At 37.4% G+C, this 20,268-nt stretch overlaps 1 protein-coding gene across 1 annotated transcript in view; it reads left to right on the top strand.

Moving 5' to 3' along the window:
- The window catches only part of MAGT1 (magnesium transporter 1), a gene marked incomplete at its 5' end in the record, with an annotated part of 29,575 nt that extends 14,428 nt beyond the window's left edge, over positions 1-15,147 (top strand). Inside the window, 3 exon segments of the mRNA XM_018043808.1 lie at positions 6,711-6,785; positions 11,768-11,858; positions 13,123-15,147. Of these exon segments, the coding sequence (XP_017899297.1) occupies positions 6,711-6,785; positions 11,768-11,858; positions 13,123-13,138 (182 nt within the window).
- Between the last annotated feature and the right edge of the window lie 5,121 nt (positions 15,148-20,268).

The raw sequence follows: 20,268 nt of genomic DNA, 5'->3' as shown, positions 1-20,268 counted from the left end.
GAGAATCTGCTCAGTGGCTTGATGGTAATGTTATTTTCCCTCCTTTGTGTCATCTGGATGATTTAGAGGAATTCCATATTTTGTATTTATAGACATACTTTTCATACAGTTTAGTTTTTTAATGTATTATAAGCATTTACTAAATTGTGTATGGCCTTCGTAGTTATTGAAATGCATGATAATTACAGAAAAATAAGAAAATATAAGCAAGGAAAAGGAAAACAGTCACCATTAGCAAATGTCCTCCAGGGGATCTTCCCAACCCAGGAATCAAACCCAGGTCTCTCGCATTATGGGTAGATTCTTTACTATCTGAGCCACCAGGGAAGTCCGTAATAGATATGTCATAATTCAGTTATTCTCTATTGGTGAATACTGCAAAAAATATTTTCTTGCACATAAAAATAATTGATGGACTTCCCTGGCAGTTCAGTGGTTAAGACTCTATGCTTCCATTGCAGGGGGCACAGGCTCCATCCCTGACCAGGAAACTAAGATCCCACATACCTCACAGCACAGCCAACCCCCAATAGAGGGTAGGGAAATACATATGTGCCAGAAATACGTATGTACTCTGCTACTCCTGGCAAATCCTAATTATTGTTATGTATTATTTTTTAAAACTGCTCTTTCAGTAGGAAAAGAAATTGTTTAAATATAGTTTGGACAATAATAATCAAAGTAACTTAAACATTTCTTTAGAATTCTGTAATTATGCTTCATTTTATACAAATATCTTTGTCTTTATCATCTATGATACACTTTATTTTACTGGCTCTTTTATTTTTATTTTTTATTGAGGTATCATTGATTTATAATATTGTGTTGGTTTCAGGTATACAGGTAGTGACTCAGGTTTTTTTAGGTTATATTCCATTATAGGTTATTACAGGATATTGAATATAATAAATCCTTGTTGTTTATCTATTTTATAGATAGTAGTTTGTATTTGTTAATCCTGTACCCCTAATTTGTCCTTCCCTCCCTCTCCCCTTTCATAATGAAGTTTGTTTTCTATGCCTATGAGCCTGTTTCTGTTTCATACATGGATTTATATATATATTATGTACCATGCTCATGCTTAGTTGCTCAGTTGTTTGTGACTCTTTTTGCGACCCCACAGACTGTAGCCTACCAGGCTTCTCTGTCCATGGGATTCTCCAGGCAGGAATACTGGATTGGGTAGCCATTCCCTTCTCCAGAAGATCTTCTTGATCCAGAGATTGAACCTGGATCTCCTGCATTGCAGGCAGATTCTTTACTATCTGAGTCACCAGGGAAGCCCTTTTTATGTGTGTGTGTGTGTGTGTGTGTGTGTGTGTGTGTGTATATATATATATATATATATATATATTCATATATGTGCATATACTCCCCTCCCCCACATTTTGTGATTTTGATGTCCTGTTTTACATCTTCATGCTTATCCTTTTACTGTTTATTTTAGTTATAATCACTTTTGAAATTTTTAGATTGTTTTTTAAATCTATTTACTGGTTTATTTAAGTGACCTTAAATCCTATATATTTGCCTTTCTTAATGTGACTCTTTCCCTTTCCCATATATACTTGCTTCTTTTCTATTTAGAGAAGACATGTCAATATTTCTTTTAGGGTAGGTTTAGTATTGCTGAATTCTTTTAGCTTTCACTTGTCTGAGAAGTTGTTTCTTTCTCCTTCTATTCTAAATGATAATCTTGCTGAGTATTGTACCCTAGGTTTCAGGTTTTTCCCTCACAGTACTTTGAATATATCATCCCACTCCCTTCTAGCAGTGTTTCTACAAAGAAATCAGCTGATAGCCTTATTGGCATTCTCTTGTAACTGACCCTCTTTTTCCCTCTTGCTGCCTTTAGAATCTTCTCTTTATCTAGTTCCCTGTTACAATGATCTGCATTTCTATCCATCATCTTTCTTAAATCAGTTCTTTTTATTACCACCTTTTTGAACTCAGAGTCTAGTAGACTGGTGAGCTCTATTTCATTATTTTTTCTTTCAGGGGATTTCTGCTGCTCTTTAATTGGAAGTAGTTCCTCTGCCTTGGGTTTTTTGTATGTGTGTGTGTGGTTTTTTTTGGCCGCACTTGCTGCATGCAGGATCTTAGTTCCCTGGCTAGGGATCAAACCTGTGCCCCCTGAAGTAGAAATTTGAAGTCTTAACCATTGGAATTTGCCTTTTCATTTTACTTATCTTTCTCTGTCTCTATGACTTTAGGAGAAAAAATTATCTACTGTGATGTTAAAGGGATATTTTTAAGTGGGAGTATCCCTGTATAGACTGAGTATGTTCAGTGTTTCTGCTGCAAGGTAGTTTTGGTATGGACGCCAGCCACGTCTTCCCTCAGGGTGTGCTGGCCATTGTCCCCTTGATAGGGGATGTCATTGGTGTTGGAGTTTCTGGAGCCTGTGCTAGACTGAGGTGGAGCTTCCTCCCTGCTCTGTGGTTGTCACTGTCCTGTCAGGGATAGGGTCTGCTCCTCAGTTGTTGGAGTAGAAGCCCTGAAGGTCAGGTTCAATCAGGCTCTATTGCCCTTGAATGCATGACCTGCCCCAGAAGAGGTGATTGCTGAAGCAAGTGAGGCCTGTGCAGTCACAGAGGACTTATATGCTGTCTGTGTAAGTGTCTATGGTTCCACTCAAAGGCAGCAAAAGATTGTGTCCCTTGGTTGTGTTTGTCCCAGATCTAGTGCAAGGCTGTGGTGAGGAATAGGCTGGGGACTGGGGCATTGTGGCTGCAGGAATTGAGATGGCTGCACTGCCACAAGAGATCTGGTCTACCTCTGTGGCAGTCTTCTCCCAGGACCTGTCTGTCTCAGATCAAGAGCTAAGCTGGGGTGTGGAGTGGGTAGAGGCTGAGCGCAGCTGGGATAGAACCACTGTGTACACCCAGACCACACCCCAGGCCCTCCAGTCTGTCCTACATGAGTCCTGTCCCTGAGTCTCTCTGCTTGGTATTTCTGCACTTAGCTGCTGCCTGTTCTTGTAGTACCACCCCAGGCAACGTGATATGTCTCTGTATAGTTAGACCGAGTCTTTGCCCAGGTCTCATGCCAGGCTGTGGTGTGGAGTGAGCACAGCCAGGGTCTTCTCCGCCCCTTCAGTTTGGAGTCGTGGTTAGGTGACAGCCAGCAGTGCAAGGCTCTGTCTGCTCTGCCATCATGTGTGTGCTCCTTGCAAGTAGAGTCTAGGCTCCTCTTGCCCTTTTGTCTGTCCCAGTGGATTTCCCAGAAGGCAAAGACTGGGATACTCAGATTGTGGCTCCACGTGATCGCCGCCCCCCCCCCCCCCCCGAGTGAAGATCTGCCTGTGTGGACCTTCTCTTCCTTACAGATCCCTCTGAGGTGGGTAGGTCCTAAGCTGACACTGCTGGTTACATGGAGATCTTTCTTGCAGTTTTGGTTGTATAGGATTTCTTCTATCAGTATCCAGTTAGTTTTCCATGAAAATTATTCCAGTATAGATGTATTTTTGGCATGTGTGTTGTGGAGAGGTGAGCTTTACATTCTCCTTCCTACTCTGCCACCTTGAACCACAAATCTACTAGCTTCTTTAATAGCCTAGTTCCTGTTTGTTATGTAATAACACCTCCTCTATTTTCTATTCAGTTCTCTCAGGGTAGGATGATTATGTAATTATTTACTATTTGTTGTTTGTATCCCCTACTAGAGTGTAAACTTGTTCAAGGAATGGTCTATATTTCCTCTTAACTTTGTAACTCCAACTAATAGTGCCTGCCTATAATAGACAGTAAAAGTTTAAAGAGTCTATAAATGAAATAAAGCAATACATATGGAAGTGCATCATAGCTCTTCATAGCTAAGAAAAAACAGCACACAAAAACCTTGATGGTATAGTGTAAGATGGAAAGCTCTAGACCATGATACAGAAGCAAACTAGTCCAAAAACAAGTCTCGACCATTAATCAGAGTGTCTATGGCCAGAGCCTTTAGAAATGATCAATCTCCATGCATGTGCATGTATTAGTAGCTCAGTTGTGTCCAACTCTTTGCGATGCCCACCAGGCTCCTCTGTCCATGGGGGTTATCCAGGCAAGAATACTGGAGTGGGTTGTCATGCCCTCCTCCAGGGGATCTTCCCAACCCAGGGATGGAACCCAGGTCTCCCACATTGCAGGCAAATTCTTTACCAGCTGAGCCACCAGGGAAGCCCAAGAATACCACAGTGGGTAGCCTACCCCTTCTCCAGGCCATCTTCCCAACCCAGGAATCGACCTGGGGTCTCCTTCATTGTAGGCAGATTCTTAACCAGCTGAGCTACCAGGGAAGCCCATCTTTATGCATACCTGCATACAGGTATGCATCAGTTCAGTTCATTTCAATTCAGTTGCTCAGTCGTGTCCACCTCTTTGCGACCCCATGAATTGCAGCACGCCAGGCCTCCCTGTCCATCACCAACTCCTGGAGTTTACCCAAACTCATGTCCATCGAGTCGGTGATGCCATCCAGCCATCTCATCCTCTGTCGTCCCCTTCTCCTCCTGCCCCCCATCCCTCCCAGCACCAGGGTCTTTTCCAGTGAGTCAACTCTTCGCATGAGGTGGCCAAAGTACTGGAGTTTCAGCTTCAGCATCAGTCCTTACAATGAACACCTAGGACTGATCTCCTTTAGGATGGACTGGTTGGATCTCCTTGCAGTCCAGGGGACTCTCAAGAGTCTTCTCCAACACCACAGTTAAAGCATCAATTCTTCAGCACTCAGCTTTCTTTATAGTCCAACTCTCACATCCATACATGACCACTGGAAAAACCATAGCCTTGACTAGACGGACCTTTTTTGGCAAAGTAATGTCTGCTTTTTAACATGCTCTCTAGGTTAGTCATCGGAGAAGGCAATGGCACCCCACCCCAGTACTCTTGCGTGCAAAATCCCATGGACGGAGGAGCCTGGAAGGCTGCAGTCCATGGGGTCGCGAAGAGTTGGGCACGACTGAGCGACTTCACTTTCACTTTTCACTTTCATACATTGGAGAAGGAATGGCAACCCACTCCAGTGTTCTTGCCTGGAGAATCCCAGGGGCGGAGCCTGGTAGGCTGCTGTCTATGGGGTCGCACAGAGTTGGACACGACTGAAGCGACTTAGCAGCAGCAGCTAGGTTAGTCATAGCTTTCCTTCCAAGGAGTAAGCATCTGTTAATTTCATGGCTGCAGTCACCATCTGCAGTGATTTTTGAGCCCAAAATAATAAACTCATCACTGTATGCATAGGTGTATAATATACAGAATACTAGTAAGATGTATAATAAAGAATCCTAGTAAGAAAAAAAGATAACTGAAAAAAACAAATTAGCTAAGCAACAAAACTATGAATGAGTATCATCCCTAAAAAGAGACTATTAAGAAGAGTGTGTAAAATGGAAATGAAAGGAAGAACAGACAAATTTAGAGCCAATTATAAATTCAGGCCTTATCTGAATACCTATTTTTCCCTTTCTGCTTATTTTTACCTACATGAGATAGCATACAATGTGCATGTGTATATGAATAATTAATATGAGCATTTTAAATTAATCTTTGTATTCACCAAACTGCAGGGTAAATCTCTTTTCTACTTGAACACATTCTATTTTGTTTCAGAATTTGATTTTTCTTATTTTACTGTTCAACCAAGCCATGTACTATCTATTTGCAAGAGTACATCTATTTTGTATTTATGTAGCTTCTATATTAAGGTGAATAAAAGTGAAGTCATGGCTCATAGGATTTTCTTTTTTTATTAAAATAGGACAATTTAAGTAGTTTAGTAGTAATTTGTGCTTTGAGGTTAATTGTTGAAATTCTAAAAAATATTTGTTAAGTTATTTTTCAAATAAAAGTTAGTTGATGTTCTCTGTAAATCATGTACATTTCAAATGTGTTCTTTTTTGGCAAGTAGTTGAAATATTCAAAATGGCTACTTAATTTGTTTTAATGTATACAAAATTGACTTAATAATTGGAAGAATGTTTCAGAAGTTTATTTCAAAGTACAATTTTAGAGGAAAATTCATGTTTTATCTGTAAGTTATATTGGGACATTTGTTTAAAATATCAGTTTTTATTTGTACAAATGAAGTAATTTTCTAACCTTAATTTTTTATTATATTTTCATAGTAAATAATTGTCATACTATATAGGCACATGATTACTTGGTTATGGGGAGGATAAATTGGAAGATTGAGATTGACATATACATACTACTATATATAAAATAGGTAATAGGGACCTACTGTATAGCACTGTATGGGCTTCCCTGGTGGCTCAGCTGGTAAATAATCTGCCTGTAATAAAAGGAGACCTGGGTTTGATCTCTGGGTTGAGAAGATCCCCTGGAGAAGGGAAAGGCTACCCACTCCAATATTTTGGCCTGGAGAATTCCATGGACTATACAGTCCACGGGGTCACAAAGAAGCAGATGTGACTGAGGGACTTTCACTTTCACTGTATAGCACAAAGAGCTCTACTCAATGCCCTGTAGTGGCCTATATGTGAAAAAAGAATCTGAAAAAGAGTGGATATATGTATAACAGATTCACTTTGCTGCATACCTGAAACTACCACAACATTGTAAATCAGTTCTACCCGAATACAATTTTTTAAATTACTTATAGTTTTTATAATTGAAGGTTTATATATTTATTCATTCTGTATTATTCTAGGAATATTAAAGTTTGTGTTATTTCTCTCTGTGAATTTTTCCTTAAATGATTTTTCTAAGATGGTGGGGTTACCTTAGGGATGGTGCTTTTATGTGAAGCTGCTACATCTGACATGGATATTGGAAAGCGAAAGAGTAAGTCATATCATATGCCAAGATGTAGCAGTTCTGCCTTTATACAGAAAAAAGCAATGTCCTCTTAATCACTTCTCCTCTTAGTTATATTATTTTACTTCACTATTATAAAAGTACTATGTGCTCATTGTAGAAAGTGTTGGAGGAAATAAGAGAATGAAACATTTGGAGGTAGAGTTACCCATTATTCCATCATTAAAAAGCTAATAATTTTAGCATTGTAATACAAGTTTCTTCCATTTCTAAAAACATCTTTTCAACTGTATGTATAATATTTTGAATCTTAATACCCCCTTTTTTAATTGGAGTTAAAATATTTCACTGATATTTTCCCACACATAATTTTTAATTTATTGTTTATGCTATTTAACCATTCTGGTTTTGTTAAACATTTAGTTTTTTCCTTTCATAATAATGAATAGTTATTTAGTGACTATTATGGTATATATTAAACTTTATCCTCTTTTCATATTAATTCCTTAAAGTAGTATGACTGTGTGGTCCTGTGTATGAGTATTTTCAGTTATCTTGATGTTTTAAGCTGATGATACCAAATTCTTCACCCAAATGTTTAATAGTTTAGATTCCTACCAGTGACATTTCAGAATGCTTGTTTTCACTGTAACTTTTTATCAACATTAGAGAACTTTATTTAAAATATGTATGTAAGTGTGTATTTGCTTATCAGATAAAGGGGAGATGTTATATTATTTTGTACTTCTTTGTTTATTACTGTAGTTGAATATTTTCTTAGATGTTTATTAGCTGTTTTGTTTTCCTTTGTCTAAAATACCTTTTTGTCTTTTGCCATTTATGTATTAGAATGTTACTCCTTTTCCTATTGGTTTGCATGGACTTTTTATATATTAGAATTTTCATATGCTAATATTTGTTACAAAAAATGCTAACAATGTGCTTTGCTTAACATGAAATCAGTTTGAGTTCTTATTTTATGGTTAAAGAGTTAAATGTCATCAAAATTAACCTAGGTTAATAAATCTATCTACTTTTTCCTTCTAGAAAAAAAGATGATACTGGATTTTAAATTTGGAAGATAATTTTTCTGTTGCATTGAAATGAAGTTTTACGTATTAGAAAAATAGAGCTAATGTAGCAATTTTTTATCCAGTCAATATACATCCTTTAATTCATGACTTTTGAAAAAATGCCTATTTCAGTATTCATCTTTGGAGAAAGGCCATCTGGGTACTACTGCAATGCTGGGATGAATTTAAGTTGTAAAACATTTTGGTGACATATATTAAGTTAGTCACAATTTGATCTATTTATAAGATTCTAATCTAATGAGATGATCACAAATATTACTAATAAATATTTCTTTAGCACTTATTATATATCAAGAACTTTCCTAAGCACTTTTAGATATGTGAAAAAATTAGAATACAAATATATATTCTGGGTGAAGCTATATATACATGTATATGTGCATTTGATTAAGAAGAAAAAAAGACTTCTACAAAGAGCATGTGTTAATACTCATTAAAAAATTATTTAAGATTTAAATTTTTGGCCCCTAATCATATTGTGTGAGAATTGTAAAGGGAAAATGGATTATTCTCTAAATATAACAAAACTAAAAATTGTCTTTAGTATTGTCCAATAAATATGTTTCCCTGAAGCTTCCATGCTTTTCCACACCTACCTCTCTGCTTCTTGGCCAGTCTTAGTCCAGGGATTTAAAAATCCTCATGTTATGGGAATCATACTTGAGCATTGTAGGGTCATCATCTAGGGCTAAGGTTGGTAACTGCTATGCTGAACCAGAGCATGTGGGATTAATGGAGAGAGCTATGAATTTAGGGCTAGGAGTCAGGGGTTTTGTCCCCTCATAATTCAAATAAGGAATCTGTGTTGAAGGATTTCCTCATACAAGCAGTGTTGATGAATAAAGTACTTTTAACTAAGGCTGTCAGAATGATATTACCAGATGTCTTTAGTCAATATTTATCAATAATACAAGAAGGCCATACATAATAAGGACTTAAAAGAAGTTTAAAAAGTGAGTTATATTAAAGCAATTATCCTTTGGTTAAAAAACAAATTGTTTTAAAAGAGTGAGTTATTTTCTTGTTAGTTGTAAAACTGTTTCTAACACTAAATTCTGTGGTGATGTTTAATGGAATTCATTATTTCACACAATTAAATTACACAAGTATGTAAATATTATAGTGTTCAGTTCAGTACAGTTGCTCGGTCATGTCCGACCCTCTGCTACTGCATGGACTGCAGCACACCAGCCTTCCCTGTCCATCACCATCTCCCAGAACTTGCTCAAATTCATGTCCATTGAGTCTGTGATGCCATCCAGCCATCTCATCTTCTGTCATCCCCTTCTCCTCCTCCCATCAATCTTTCCCAGCATCAGGGTCTTTTCCAGTGAGTCAGTTCTTCACATCACGTGGGCAAAGTATTGGAGCTTCCACCTTAGTCCTTCCAATGAATATTCATGACTGATTTCCTTTAGGATTGACTGGTTGGATCTTGCATTCCAAGGGACTCTCAAGAGTCCTCCAACACCACAGTTCAGAAGCATCAATTCTTTGGCACTCAGCTTTCTTTATAGTCCAACTCTCACATCCATACATGACTAGTGGGAAAATCATACCTTTGACTAGATGGACCTTTGTCGGCAAAGTAATGTCTCTGTTTTAATGTGCTGTCTAGGTTGGTCATAGCTTTTCTTCAAGGAGCAAGTGTCTTTTAATTTCATGGCTGCAGTCACAATCTTCAGTGATTTTGGAGCCCAAGAAAATAAAGGCCTGTCACTGTTTCCATTGTTTCCCCATCTATTTGCCATGAAGTGATGGAACTGGATGTTCTTCTGTGTATTCTTGCCACCTCTTATTATCTTCTGCTTCTGTTAGGTCCATAACGTTTCTGTCCATTATTGTGCCCATCTTTACATGAAATGTTCCCTTGGCAGCTCTAATTTTCTTGAAGAGATCTCTAGTCTTTCCCATTCTGTTTCCTCTATTTCTTTGCATTGATTGCTGAGGAAGGCTTTCTTAATCTCTCTTTGCTATTTGGAACTCTGCATTCAGATGGGTATATCTTTCCTTTTCTCCTTTTCCTTTAGCTTCTCTTCTTTTCTCAGCTATTTGTAAGGGCCTCCTCAGACAACCATTTTGCCTTTTTACATTTGTTTTTCTTGGGGATGGTCTTGATCACTGCCTCCTGTACAATGTCATGAACCTCTGTCCATAGTTCTTCAGGCACTCTGTCTATCAGATCTTATCCCTTGAATCTATTTCTTACTTCCACTGTATAAATTGTAAGGGATTTGACTTACATCATACCTGGATGGTCTAGTGGTTTTCCCTACTTTCTTCACTTTAAGTCTGAATTTGGCAATAAGGAGTTCATGATCTGAGCCACAGTCCGCCCCCAGTCTTCTTTTTGCTGACTTTATAGAGCTTCTCCATCTATGGCTGCAAAGAATATAGTCAATCTGATTTTGTTATTGACCATCTGGTGATGTCCATGTGTAGAGTTTTCTTTTCTGTTGTTGGAAGAGGGTGTTTGCTATGACCAGTGCGTTCCCTTGGCAGAACTCTTTTAGCCTTTGCCTTGCTTCACTTTGTACTCCAAGGCCAAACTTGCCTGTTACACCAGGTGTTTCTTGACTTCCTACATTTGCATTCCAGTCCCCTATGATGAAAAGGGCATCTTTTTTGGTATTAGTTCTAGAAGGTCTTGTAGATCCTCATAGAACTGTTCAATTTCAGCTTCTTCAGCACTAGTGCTTGGGGCATAGACTTGGATTACTATGATACTGAATGGTTTGCCTTGGACATGAACAGAGATCATTCTTTCATTTTTGAGATTGCATGCAAGTACTGCATTTCAGACTTTTTTGTTGACTATGAGGGCTACTCCATTTCTTATAAGGGATTCTTGCACCCACAGTAGTAGATATAATGGTCATCTGAATTAAATTTGCCCTTTCCGGTCCATTTTAGTTCACTTATTCCTAAAATGTTGCTGTTCACTCTTGGCATCTCCTGTTGGAAGTGGCATCATCCACTTCCAATTTGCCTTGATTCATGGACCTAACATTCCAGGTTTCTATGCAATATTGTTCTTTACAGCATTGGACTTTACTTCCATCACCAGTCACATCCACAACTGGAGTTGTGTTTGCTTTATCTCTTCATTGTTTCTGGCGTTATTCCTCCACTCTTCTCCAGTAGCATATTGGGCACCTACCAACCTGGGGAGTTCATCTTTCAGTGTCATAATCTTTCTGTCTTTTCATACTGTCTATGGGGTTCTCAAGGCAAGAATACTGAAGTGGTTTGTCATTTCCTTCTCCAGTGGACCACATTTTGTCAGAACTCTCCACCATGACCTGTCCATCTTGGTTGGCTCTACTCAGCATGGCTAATAGTTTCATTGAGTTAGACAAGGCTGTGGTCCATGTGATCAATTTGGTTAGTTTTCTGGATTGTGGTTTTCATTCTGTCTGTCCTCCGATGAATAAGGATAAGAGGCTTCCCGAAGCTTCCTGATGGGAGAGACTGACTGTGGGGGAAACTGCGTCTTGTTCTGATGGATGGGGCCAGTAAATCTTTAATCAAGTTTTCTGTTGATGGGTGGGGCTGTGTTTCCTTACGGTTGTTTGAGGCCAAACTGTCAACTGTGCCACCACTGGAGACTCCTGGACACTCACAGGCAAGTCTGATTCAGTCTCTTATGGTCTCACTGCTTTCTCCTGGCTCCTGGTGTGCACAAGGTTTTGTTTGTGCCCTCCAAGAGTCTGCTCCATTATAGTGTAATAGAGCAAATTAAGGTGAAGGCAGACTCCTGAAGATATAAAAATGGGAATGAAATTTGTTATAGTTAAGATTTACCAGTAGATACAGCCCTTGCATTTTACTCTTAGTAGTGTAGCCTAAAATTTATGTTCTTACTCTTTACTATGTTTAACATGCTCATTTTACTCTCCTTTTATTTTTCTGCAGTAATGTGTGTGGCTGGTATTGGACTTGTTGTATTATTCTTCAGTTGGATGCTCTCTATTTTCAGATCTAAGTATCACGGATATCCATATAGGTATTATTTTTCATTTGTATAGTGATTACCTATGCTTTCAATGATTAGAGTTGATGTGCTTTATAATTTTTTTTACTTTACCTCCAGATTGCTCTAGTTTCTGACATAGACATAGGCTTTAATTGAGTTATGTTGCATATAGAAATTATAGTAATTATGATATAGTGAATAAAACTATGTGATTTCTCAGGAAAATCATTCAGGACTATTCTGACATCACTTAATTTAACCTAGAAATCTATCAAACACATAATGATTAGAACATTTTATACCCTCACACAGTTCCGTATTTGCATACTTTACATCTTTTTGAGGACAAATTATTTTTTTAATGTTTTTTCCAAAACTTTTCACTCTACTTTTCAGGCTGTTTAGGTAGAATAAACAGAACATTTGAATTGAATCCAATTTGTAGACTGTAGAATAAGAGTTTTTAAGAAGGTCTAATTGACTTGAAATATTCTTAGTGATCTCTAAAGCTCAGAGAAGAAATTATTCTCCTAGTTATAACTCCTTGATTTTATTCTGTTAATAGCCAAAAGAAATGTACCTGTACACAACAGGCAATATCATGAGTTAGTTTTATAATCTGAGTGCCATTTACTACAATTCTTGCTTTAATACAACATTGCCCTGTTTTATAAAAGACCATGAACACTAACGTAAAGTATATCAAGTGATATTTTTGAGACACAAATTCATTTTTCGTATTTTCAACAGAAGTTTTTAGTAGATAATTTTGAATAACTCCCTGGCCAGTTCATTATATTGTAACATTTCTAAATGTAGTTTAATCACTGAACAACTTAAATTAATCTCCTTTTGCATTTCTTGCAAACTTGTTTAATTCTGAAGATTTAAACCTATTAGAACTTTGATCCTTGACTAATAATACTCCAGCTCTATACTTTTATTCTTCTGTCTATATGTATTTTAAAATAATTTATCCCCTATACAATACTAACTGGGATGCAAGGGTAATCTTTCTGGTACTTCTATTACTTATTTGATCGCTCTGGTTGATTCAGTTATTAATTGGTATCTCTTCAGGAGATATTTTAATTTGAGTTTATTTCTACTTCCTTTTCTCCTAAGACTACCTCAGCATCTCAGTGTCTCTTACTTTTTGTTATTGGTACTCAAAGTTTATTATACATGTACCCAGATGTTCTTTGATTTGATATGATAAAATCAAGATATTTATTAGAGGTAAAGACTGTTTTTCTTTCAGGTATTAATAGACTGGTATATATTTTTGTTTCAGCTTTCTGATGAGTTAAAAAGGATTCCGGAAATATGTAGACACTGGAGTAATGGAAATTGAAAAATGAAAAATATGTGTGTGAAAAGAAGAATGCAATTTATGTATTTTGGATTACCTCTTTTTTTTCCATGTGATTAAAATAGTTGATCATTTAACCAAAGAAGATGTATAGTGCCTTAACAAGCAATTTTCATAAAGTATTTGGATACAATTCTTCTCTTAACCTTCCCTTCCCAGTAAACTCTCTGGAACATTTAATTTAGTGGAATTTTATAAAAAATTTAAAACTACTACATTTTAATTAGAACAAGGTTCAAAACTGTGTTGCTTAACTTTTGGCCATGTGGTTTTTTAATCTTATCCAAAGGTAGTTGGGACTGGTGACCAGGTGTTCTTGCATATGCCTGTTACTGATAACAGCGTCAGGAATCCATTCTTAGCTTTTCCATTGTTGCATGGATGTGTATACTTCACACACCTTTCCTTTTGAGCAGAGAAATCATATATGCTATGTGTCTTCTGAAAATGGAACACCATTCTTCAGAGTTCACATCTAGACTTTAGAAAAAGATCACTAGCCAGTCCTCCATCTTCCCTCCTGAAATTCTGTGCAGACTATGTTTCTTGGTAGCTGTAGACATTAAGAAGTATTCCTAAATACAAGATTATGATTTCTTCATGAGTTTGGTGTTAGCTGCCTGTATTTGGAATGATTTCAGGCTCATTCTGTTTCCCTAATTTATTTAAGATGGGCCACTCTCTAATAAAAATGTAGCTTAGTATTAAAATCAGTGTAAATTTAGAATGGACCAAAATGTTTCTGCAATTCAGAGATGATCACTTATTTCATTTGTACCTAAGAGAAAAAAATGGATTTATCTGGTTAAATCAATTTCTGTATTACAGTGACAACATATTTTATTAACCCTTGTATTTAGGAAAAGGACTCCCTTTAGACTGGGAAAATAAAATGATGAAACATTAAGTTGTTGCTTATGAATAGAAAGTAGATTTTTCTTGTAAACTGTTCTATTTTGTTGCTATTATTTTAACCTTTGTCTTCTCACTTTATGTGGAGAAACAAAGTAATAATTTGAAGAAGTTCTATTTGAATTTGATCTTTTCTCTGTCAGTGAAAATAAGCATATGTGCTAACCAAATTTCTGTGAAGAATAAAAGTTGATGGTTATCAGTAGATATAGCTATAATCTCCTCCATGGCTGTAAAGAGTATCTGGAAATGCCACTATTATAGAAATATACAAATTCCAATTGTGAAAAATTTTTAAGAACTCTTAGAAGTATTACATTAAGATAATGTTGTGACTGCCTGCTACTATTTACCATCTAATAACTTTCCCTCATGGTCTAGAAATCTTACATAATAGACGTTTGAAGAAGAGATGAATATAGTTGCCTAAGAAGAAATGTTCTATGTGGGGCTTTTTGGTGGTTTTTTTTTTTTAAGTAGATTTGCTGGGTGAGGTGATATTTACTCTCTACTGAAGCCCATTTTTGTTACTCTACTGTAACTTGCTTGATTCTAGATTCCTTATCTGCTGTTTTTGTACTTGTCTCAGGCCAAATAAATTTATGCTGTGATTCTTATGAGACTTGTATGAATATGCCCTGATGTGTACAGACTAACCAGGGGAATATTACTGCCATGTAACCTATAGCTCCAGATAATTTGCAATGAGCATTGAAGAATGACAGTTCTTTGTATTTTTTGTGTCTCTCTTAAGAGCACATTCTTCTTTAAGGAGAGAAGTTGTGTTCTGGCTAAACTCTGTAGAGGGCAGATTTACTATACTTAGAATAGTGTTACTTTTGTGGAAATGTTGAAAGTAGATTTCATCTGAAGTGCCTTAAGTAGATTCTTAAATTTACTTTTCTAGTATTGATTTAAATATTATTTGTTATGCATTTTAAAATACTATTCAAAATTATACATTGTAGTGGCTGAGATAACCAAATGTCTGGCTGTTTGCTTTTTGATCATATCAATAAACTTTTACAATCTAAATTCTGAGTTTTTGGTTAACATCTAAAGAAGGGTGAATTGAAAACACTACACTAGAAGTATAATATTAGGATATTCCATTTTGAAATTATAATTAAATTTACTATTATCCTAATGGCAGTAAATTTGGTAGGCCAATTTACTTAGGCATTTCTCAATTTAAATAAGTTCTTCCAGGATTCTATTCATTATCCTTTATTAATGCTGTCACCCTCTAGATTAGTCACAACAATCAAGATATGTAAATGAATGACTGTTTTCAATGGTTTGTTACATTTTGTCCTAGTCAGTAAATACTGTGACTAGATAACAGAATGGGAAAGACTAGAGATCTCTTCAAGAAAATTAGAGATACCAAGGGAACAATTCATGCAAAGATGGGCTCAATAAAAGATAGAAATGGTATGGACCTAACAGAAGCAGAAGATGTTAAGAAGAGGTGGCAAGAATACACAGAGGAACTGTATAAAAAAGATCTTCACAACACAGATACTCATGAAGGTGCGATCACTCACACTCACCTGGAGCCGGACACCCTGGAATGTGAAGTCAGGTGAGCCTTAGCAAGCATCACTACGAACAAAGCTAGTGGAGATGATGGAATTCCAGTTGAGCTATTTCAAAACCGAAAAGATGATGCTGTGAAAGTGCTGCACTCAATATGCCAACAAATTTGGAAAACTCAGCAGTGGCCACGGGACTGGAAAAGGTCAGTTGTCATTCCAATCCCAAAGAAAGGCAATGCCAAAGAATGCTCAAACTACTGCACAATTGCACTCACCTCACATGCTAGTAAAGTAATGCTCAAAATTCTCCAAGCCAGACTTCAGCAATACATGAACTGTGAACTTCCAGATGTTCAAGCTGGTTTAGAAAAGGCAGAGGAACCAGAGATCAAATTGCCAACATCTGCTGGATCATGGAAAAAGCAAGAGAGTTCCAGAAAAACATCTATTTCTGCTTTATTGACTATGCCAAAGCCTTTGACTGTGTGGATCACAATAAACTGTGGAAAATTCTAAAAGAGATGGGAATACCAAACCACCTGATCTTCCTCTTGAGAAACCTATATGCAGGTCAGGAAGCAATAGTTAGAACTGGACATGGAACACCACACTGGTTCCAAATAGGAAAAGGAGTATGTCAAGGCTGTATATTGTCACCCTGCTTCTTTAACTTATATGCAGAGCACATCATGAGAAATGCTGGGCTGGAGGAAGCACAAGCAGGAATCAGGATTGCAGAGAGAAATATCAATAACCTCAGGTATGCAGATGACACCACCCTTATGGCAGAAAGTGAAGAAGAACTAAAACCTTCTTGATGAAAGTGAAAGAGGAGAGTGAAAAAGTTGGCTTAAAGCTCAACATTCAGAAAACTAAGATCATGGCATCTGGTCCCATCACTTCATGGCAAATAGATGGGGAAACAGTGGCTGACTTTTATTTCTGGACTCCAGAATCACTACAGTTGGTGATTTCAGCCATGAAATTAAAACTGCACTGAACTAAATTCCCTTTTGATACTAACTAATTTGAAACAGTTACCCAGAGAGATTCAGTTCAGTTCAGTCAGTCAGTCGTGTGCGACTCCTCGCGACGCCATGAATTGCAGCACACCAGGCCTCCCTGTCCGTCACCAACTCCCAGAGTTCACCTAAACTCCTGTCCATCGAGTCAGTGATGCCATCCAGCCATCTCATCCTCTGTCGTCCCCTTCTCTTCCTGCCCCCAATCCCTCCCAGCATCAGAGTCTTTTCCGATGAGTCAACTCTTCGCATGAGGTGGCCAAAGTACTGGAGTTTCAGCTTTAGCATCAGTCCTTCCAAATAACACCCAAGATTGATTTCCTTTAGAATGAACTGGTTGGATCTCCTTGCAGTCCAAGGGACCCTCAAGAGTCTTCTCCAACACCGCAGTTCAAAAGCATCAATTCTTCGGCGCTCAGCCTTCTTTATAGTTCAACTCTCACATTCCTACATGACCACTGGAAAAACCATAGAATTGTCTAGACGGACCTTTGTTAGCAAAGTAATGTCTCTGCTTTTGAATATGCTATCTAGGTTAGTCATAACTTTCCTTCCAAGGACTAAGCATCTTAATTTCATGGCTGCAGTCAACATCTGCAGTGATTTTGGACCCCAAAAAGATAAAGTCTGACACTGTTTCTACTGTTTCCCCATCTATTTCCCATGAAGTGATGGGACCGGATGCCATGATCTTAGTTTTCTGAATGTTGAGCTTTAAGCCAACTTTTTCACTCTCCTCTTTTAGTTTCATCAAGAGGCTTTTTAGTTCCTCTTCACTTTCTGCCATAAGAGTGGTGTCATCTGCATATCTGAGGTTATTGATATTTCTCTCTGCAATCTTGATTCCAGCTTGTGCTTCCTCCAGCCCAGCGTTTCTCATGATGTACTCTGCATATAAGTTAAATAAGCAGGGTGACAATATACAGCCTTGACATACTCCTTTTCCTATTTGGAACCAGTGTGGTGTTCCATGTCCAGTTCTAACTGTTGCTTCCTGACCTGCATATAGGTTTCTTAAGAGGAAGGTCAGGTGGTCTGGTATTCCTATCACTTTTAGAATTTTCCACAGTTTATTGTGATCCACACAGTCAAAGGCTTTGGCATAGTCAATAAAGCAGAAATAGATGTTTTTCTGGAACTCTCTTGCTTTTCCATGATGCAGTGGATGTTGGCAATTTGATATCTGGTTCCTCTGCCTTTTCTAAAACCAGCTTGAACATCTAGAGGTTCACGGTTCATGTATTGTTGAAGCCTAGCTTGGAGAATTTTGAGCATTACTTTACTAGCATGTGAGGTGAGTGCAATTGTGCAGTAGTTTGAGCATTCTTTGGCATTGCCTTTCTTTGGGATTGGAATGAAAACTGACCTTTTCCAGTCCCGTGGCCACTGCTGAGTTTTCCAAATTTGCTGGCATATTGAGTGCAGCACTTTCACAGCATCATCTTTCAGGATTTGAAACAGCTCAACTGGAATTCCATCACCTCCACTAGCTTTGTAGTGATGCTTCCTAAGGCCCACTTGACTTCACATTCTAGGATGTCTGGCTCTAGGTGAGTGATCACACCATCGTGATTATCTTGGTCATGAAGATCTTTTTTGTACAGTTCTGTGTATTCTTGCCAGCTCTTCTTAATATCTTCTGCTTCTGTTAGGTCCATACCATTTCTGTCCTTTATCGAGCCCATCTTTGCATGAAGTGTTCCCTTGATGTCTCTAATTTTCTTGAAGAGCTCTCTAGTCTTTCCCATTCTGTTGTTTTCCTCTATTTCTTTGCATTGATCGCTGAGGAAGGCTTTCTTATCTCCTTGCTATTGTTTTGAACTCTGCATTCAGATGCTTATATCTTTCCTTTTCTCGTTTGCTTTTTTCTTCTCTTCTTTTCACAGCTATTTGACAGCCATTTTGCTTTTTTACATTTCTTTTCCATGGGGAAGGTCTTGATCCCTGGCTCCTGTACAGCGTCACGAACCTCTGTCCATAGTTTATCAGGCACTCTGTATATCAGATCTAGTCAGGTTATATAAGACTGGGCAGCATACATTTGAAACATGGAGTAGAGACACTGGATAGGAAGTAAAGAAATCTGGCTTTTAAACAGCTTTTAGTCCTTTGAACTAAATCTCCCTGACCACAGGCAAAACAGTGAACCTCTAGACCTATTTATTCTGATGTGAGTGCATTGGATTAAATCACCTCACTCACTGTTACTTCTAGCACTGCTCTTCCATGATGTAAAATATTAAAGATGCATTTAAATCTCACTGGGTATCATTTGTGATTATCAGAGTTGGTGCTGAATTAAATCAATTGAAATGTGGGATGGTTTGTAGTCAGATTTCTGAAGATGCTGTGAAGTGCTTGTGGGGGCCATTATATCTGAAAGCTTTAATAATATGCACTGAAATATTTTAGAAAGAATAAACTTGACATGATATGGTAATATCAGATCTTGATTTAAGTTGGTTCTATTTAATTTTTAGCAAGAATGAGATGAACAAGTGTAATAGTATGCTAATATTATAGAATATCAAAACCAAGTGGACCTTAGATACCATTCAATCATTACATCAGAACCAAGGGGACCTTAGATACCATTCAATCATTACCTTCCTTTGACTACTAAAGAATACCTGCCCTAGAGAGGTGAAATGATTTCCTGAAGGTTATTCCAAGGAAATGCCTACAGGTTTCCTATTTTGTTGCAGATTCCCTGTGGATTGAATTTCAATTCAGGATGCATATTACTCCCTGACAAAATGGGAACCATAGTGAGTCTGTCTTGATTGCTTCCTGATATCTAGATTGTAGGGACTTGGGGAAGGGGGAATGGGAGCTGTTTATAATTAAGAGTTTCAGTTTTGCAAGATGAAAAGAATTCTGAAGGTTGGTCATACAACAGTGTGAAAGAACTTAACAGTACTGAACTGTGCATTTAAAAATGGTAAAAAAGTATATTTTATGTATATTTTACTACAACTCAAAATGAAAACATGTGCTAATGCCTTGGTGCCAACGTCATATTGACATATCCTTACTGACACCACTTTTTATTTGATCATTGTCCTGAAAATTGAGTACAGCTGAACAGAATGTGGCTCATGGTAGAAATGTTGAAATATGGTCTTTAGACTCTTTGGGTGACATTTTTAAGGACATACAGGTAAACTCTGCCTGAAGAATCAGTGATTAGAATCAGTGATTAATCAATGAGTGCTCCTTAAACAATGACTTTCAGCTGGGGAAAAAAAAAAACTCAAAGATATGTTGACTCCACCAAAACTTCCAGATTCAGAAATAATGCATTTGGTCTGAACCTTCCAACTTATTAATATGCCTGGCTGTGGCTCTGTGGTCCGCAATTGTACCTAGAAAAGTTTGGGTCTGAAGTTCTTTTTATGATCTTCAAATAAATGCAGTGTTTTCTCTATTCCAAACACAGCTCAAAAATTATTTCCAGGAAGCTTTCCTGACTTCCCAGTTTGAGTTTTATGCTGCTCTTTTTTTCTTTGGTGCATCTCTGTTATCCTATCTTGTAATTGCCCTGTCCCTCCCATAAACTGTAAGTTCCTTGGGAATGGAGGTGTTGTCTTACTCAT

This window comes from Capra hircus (genome assembly GCF_001704415.2).
Source record: "Capra hircus breed San Clemente chromosome X unlocalized genomic scaffold, ASM170441v1, whole genome shotgun sequence".
NCBI lineage: Eukaryota > Metazoa > Chordata > Mammalia > Artiodactyla > Bovidae > Capra > Capra hircus.
The sequence above is the reverse complement of the archived record's forward strand: the minus strand, read 5'-3'. Positions and strand labels throughout refer to the sequence as shown.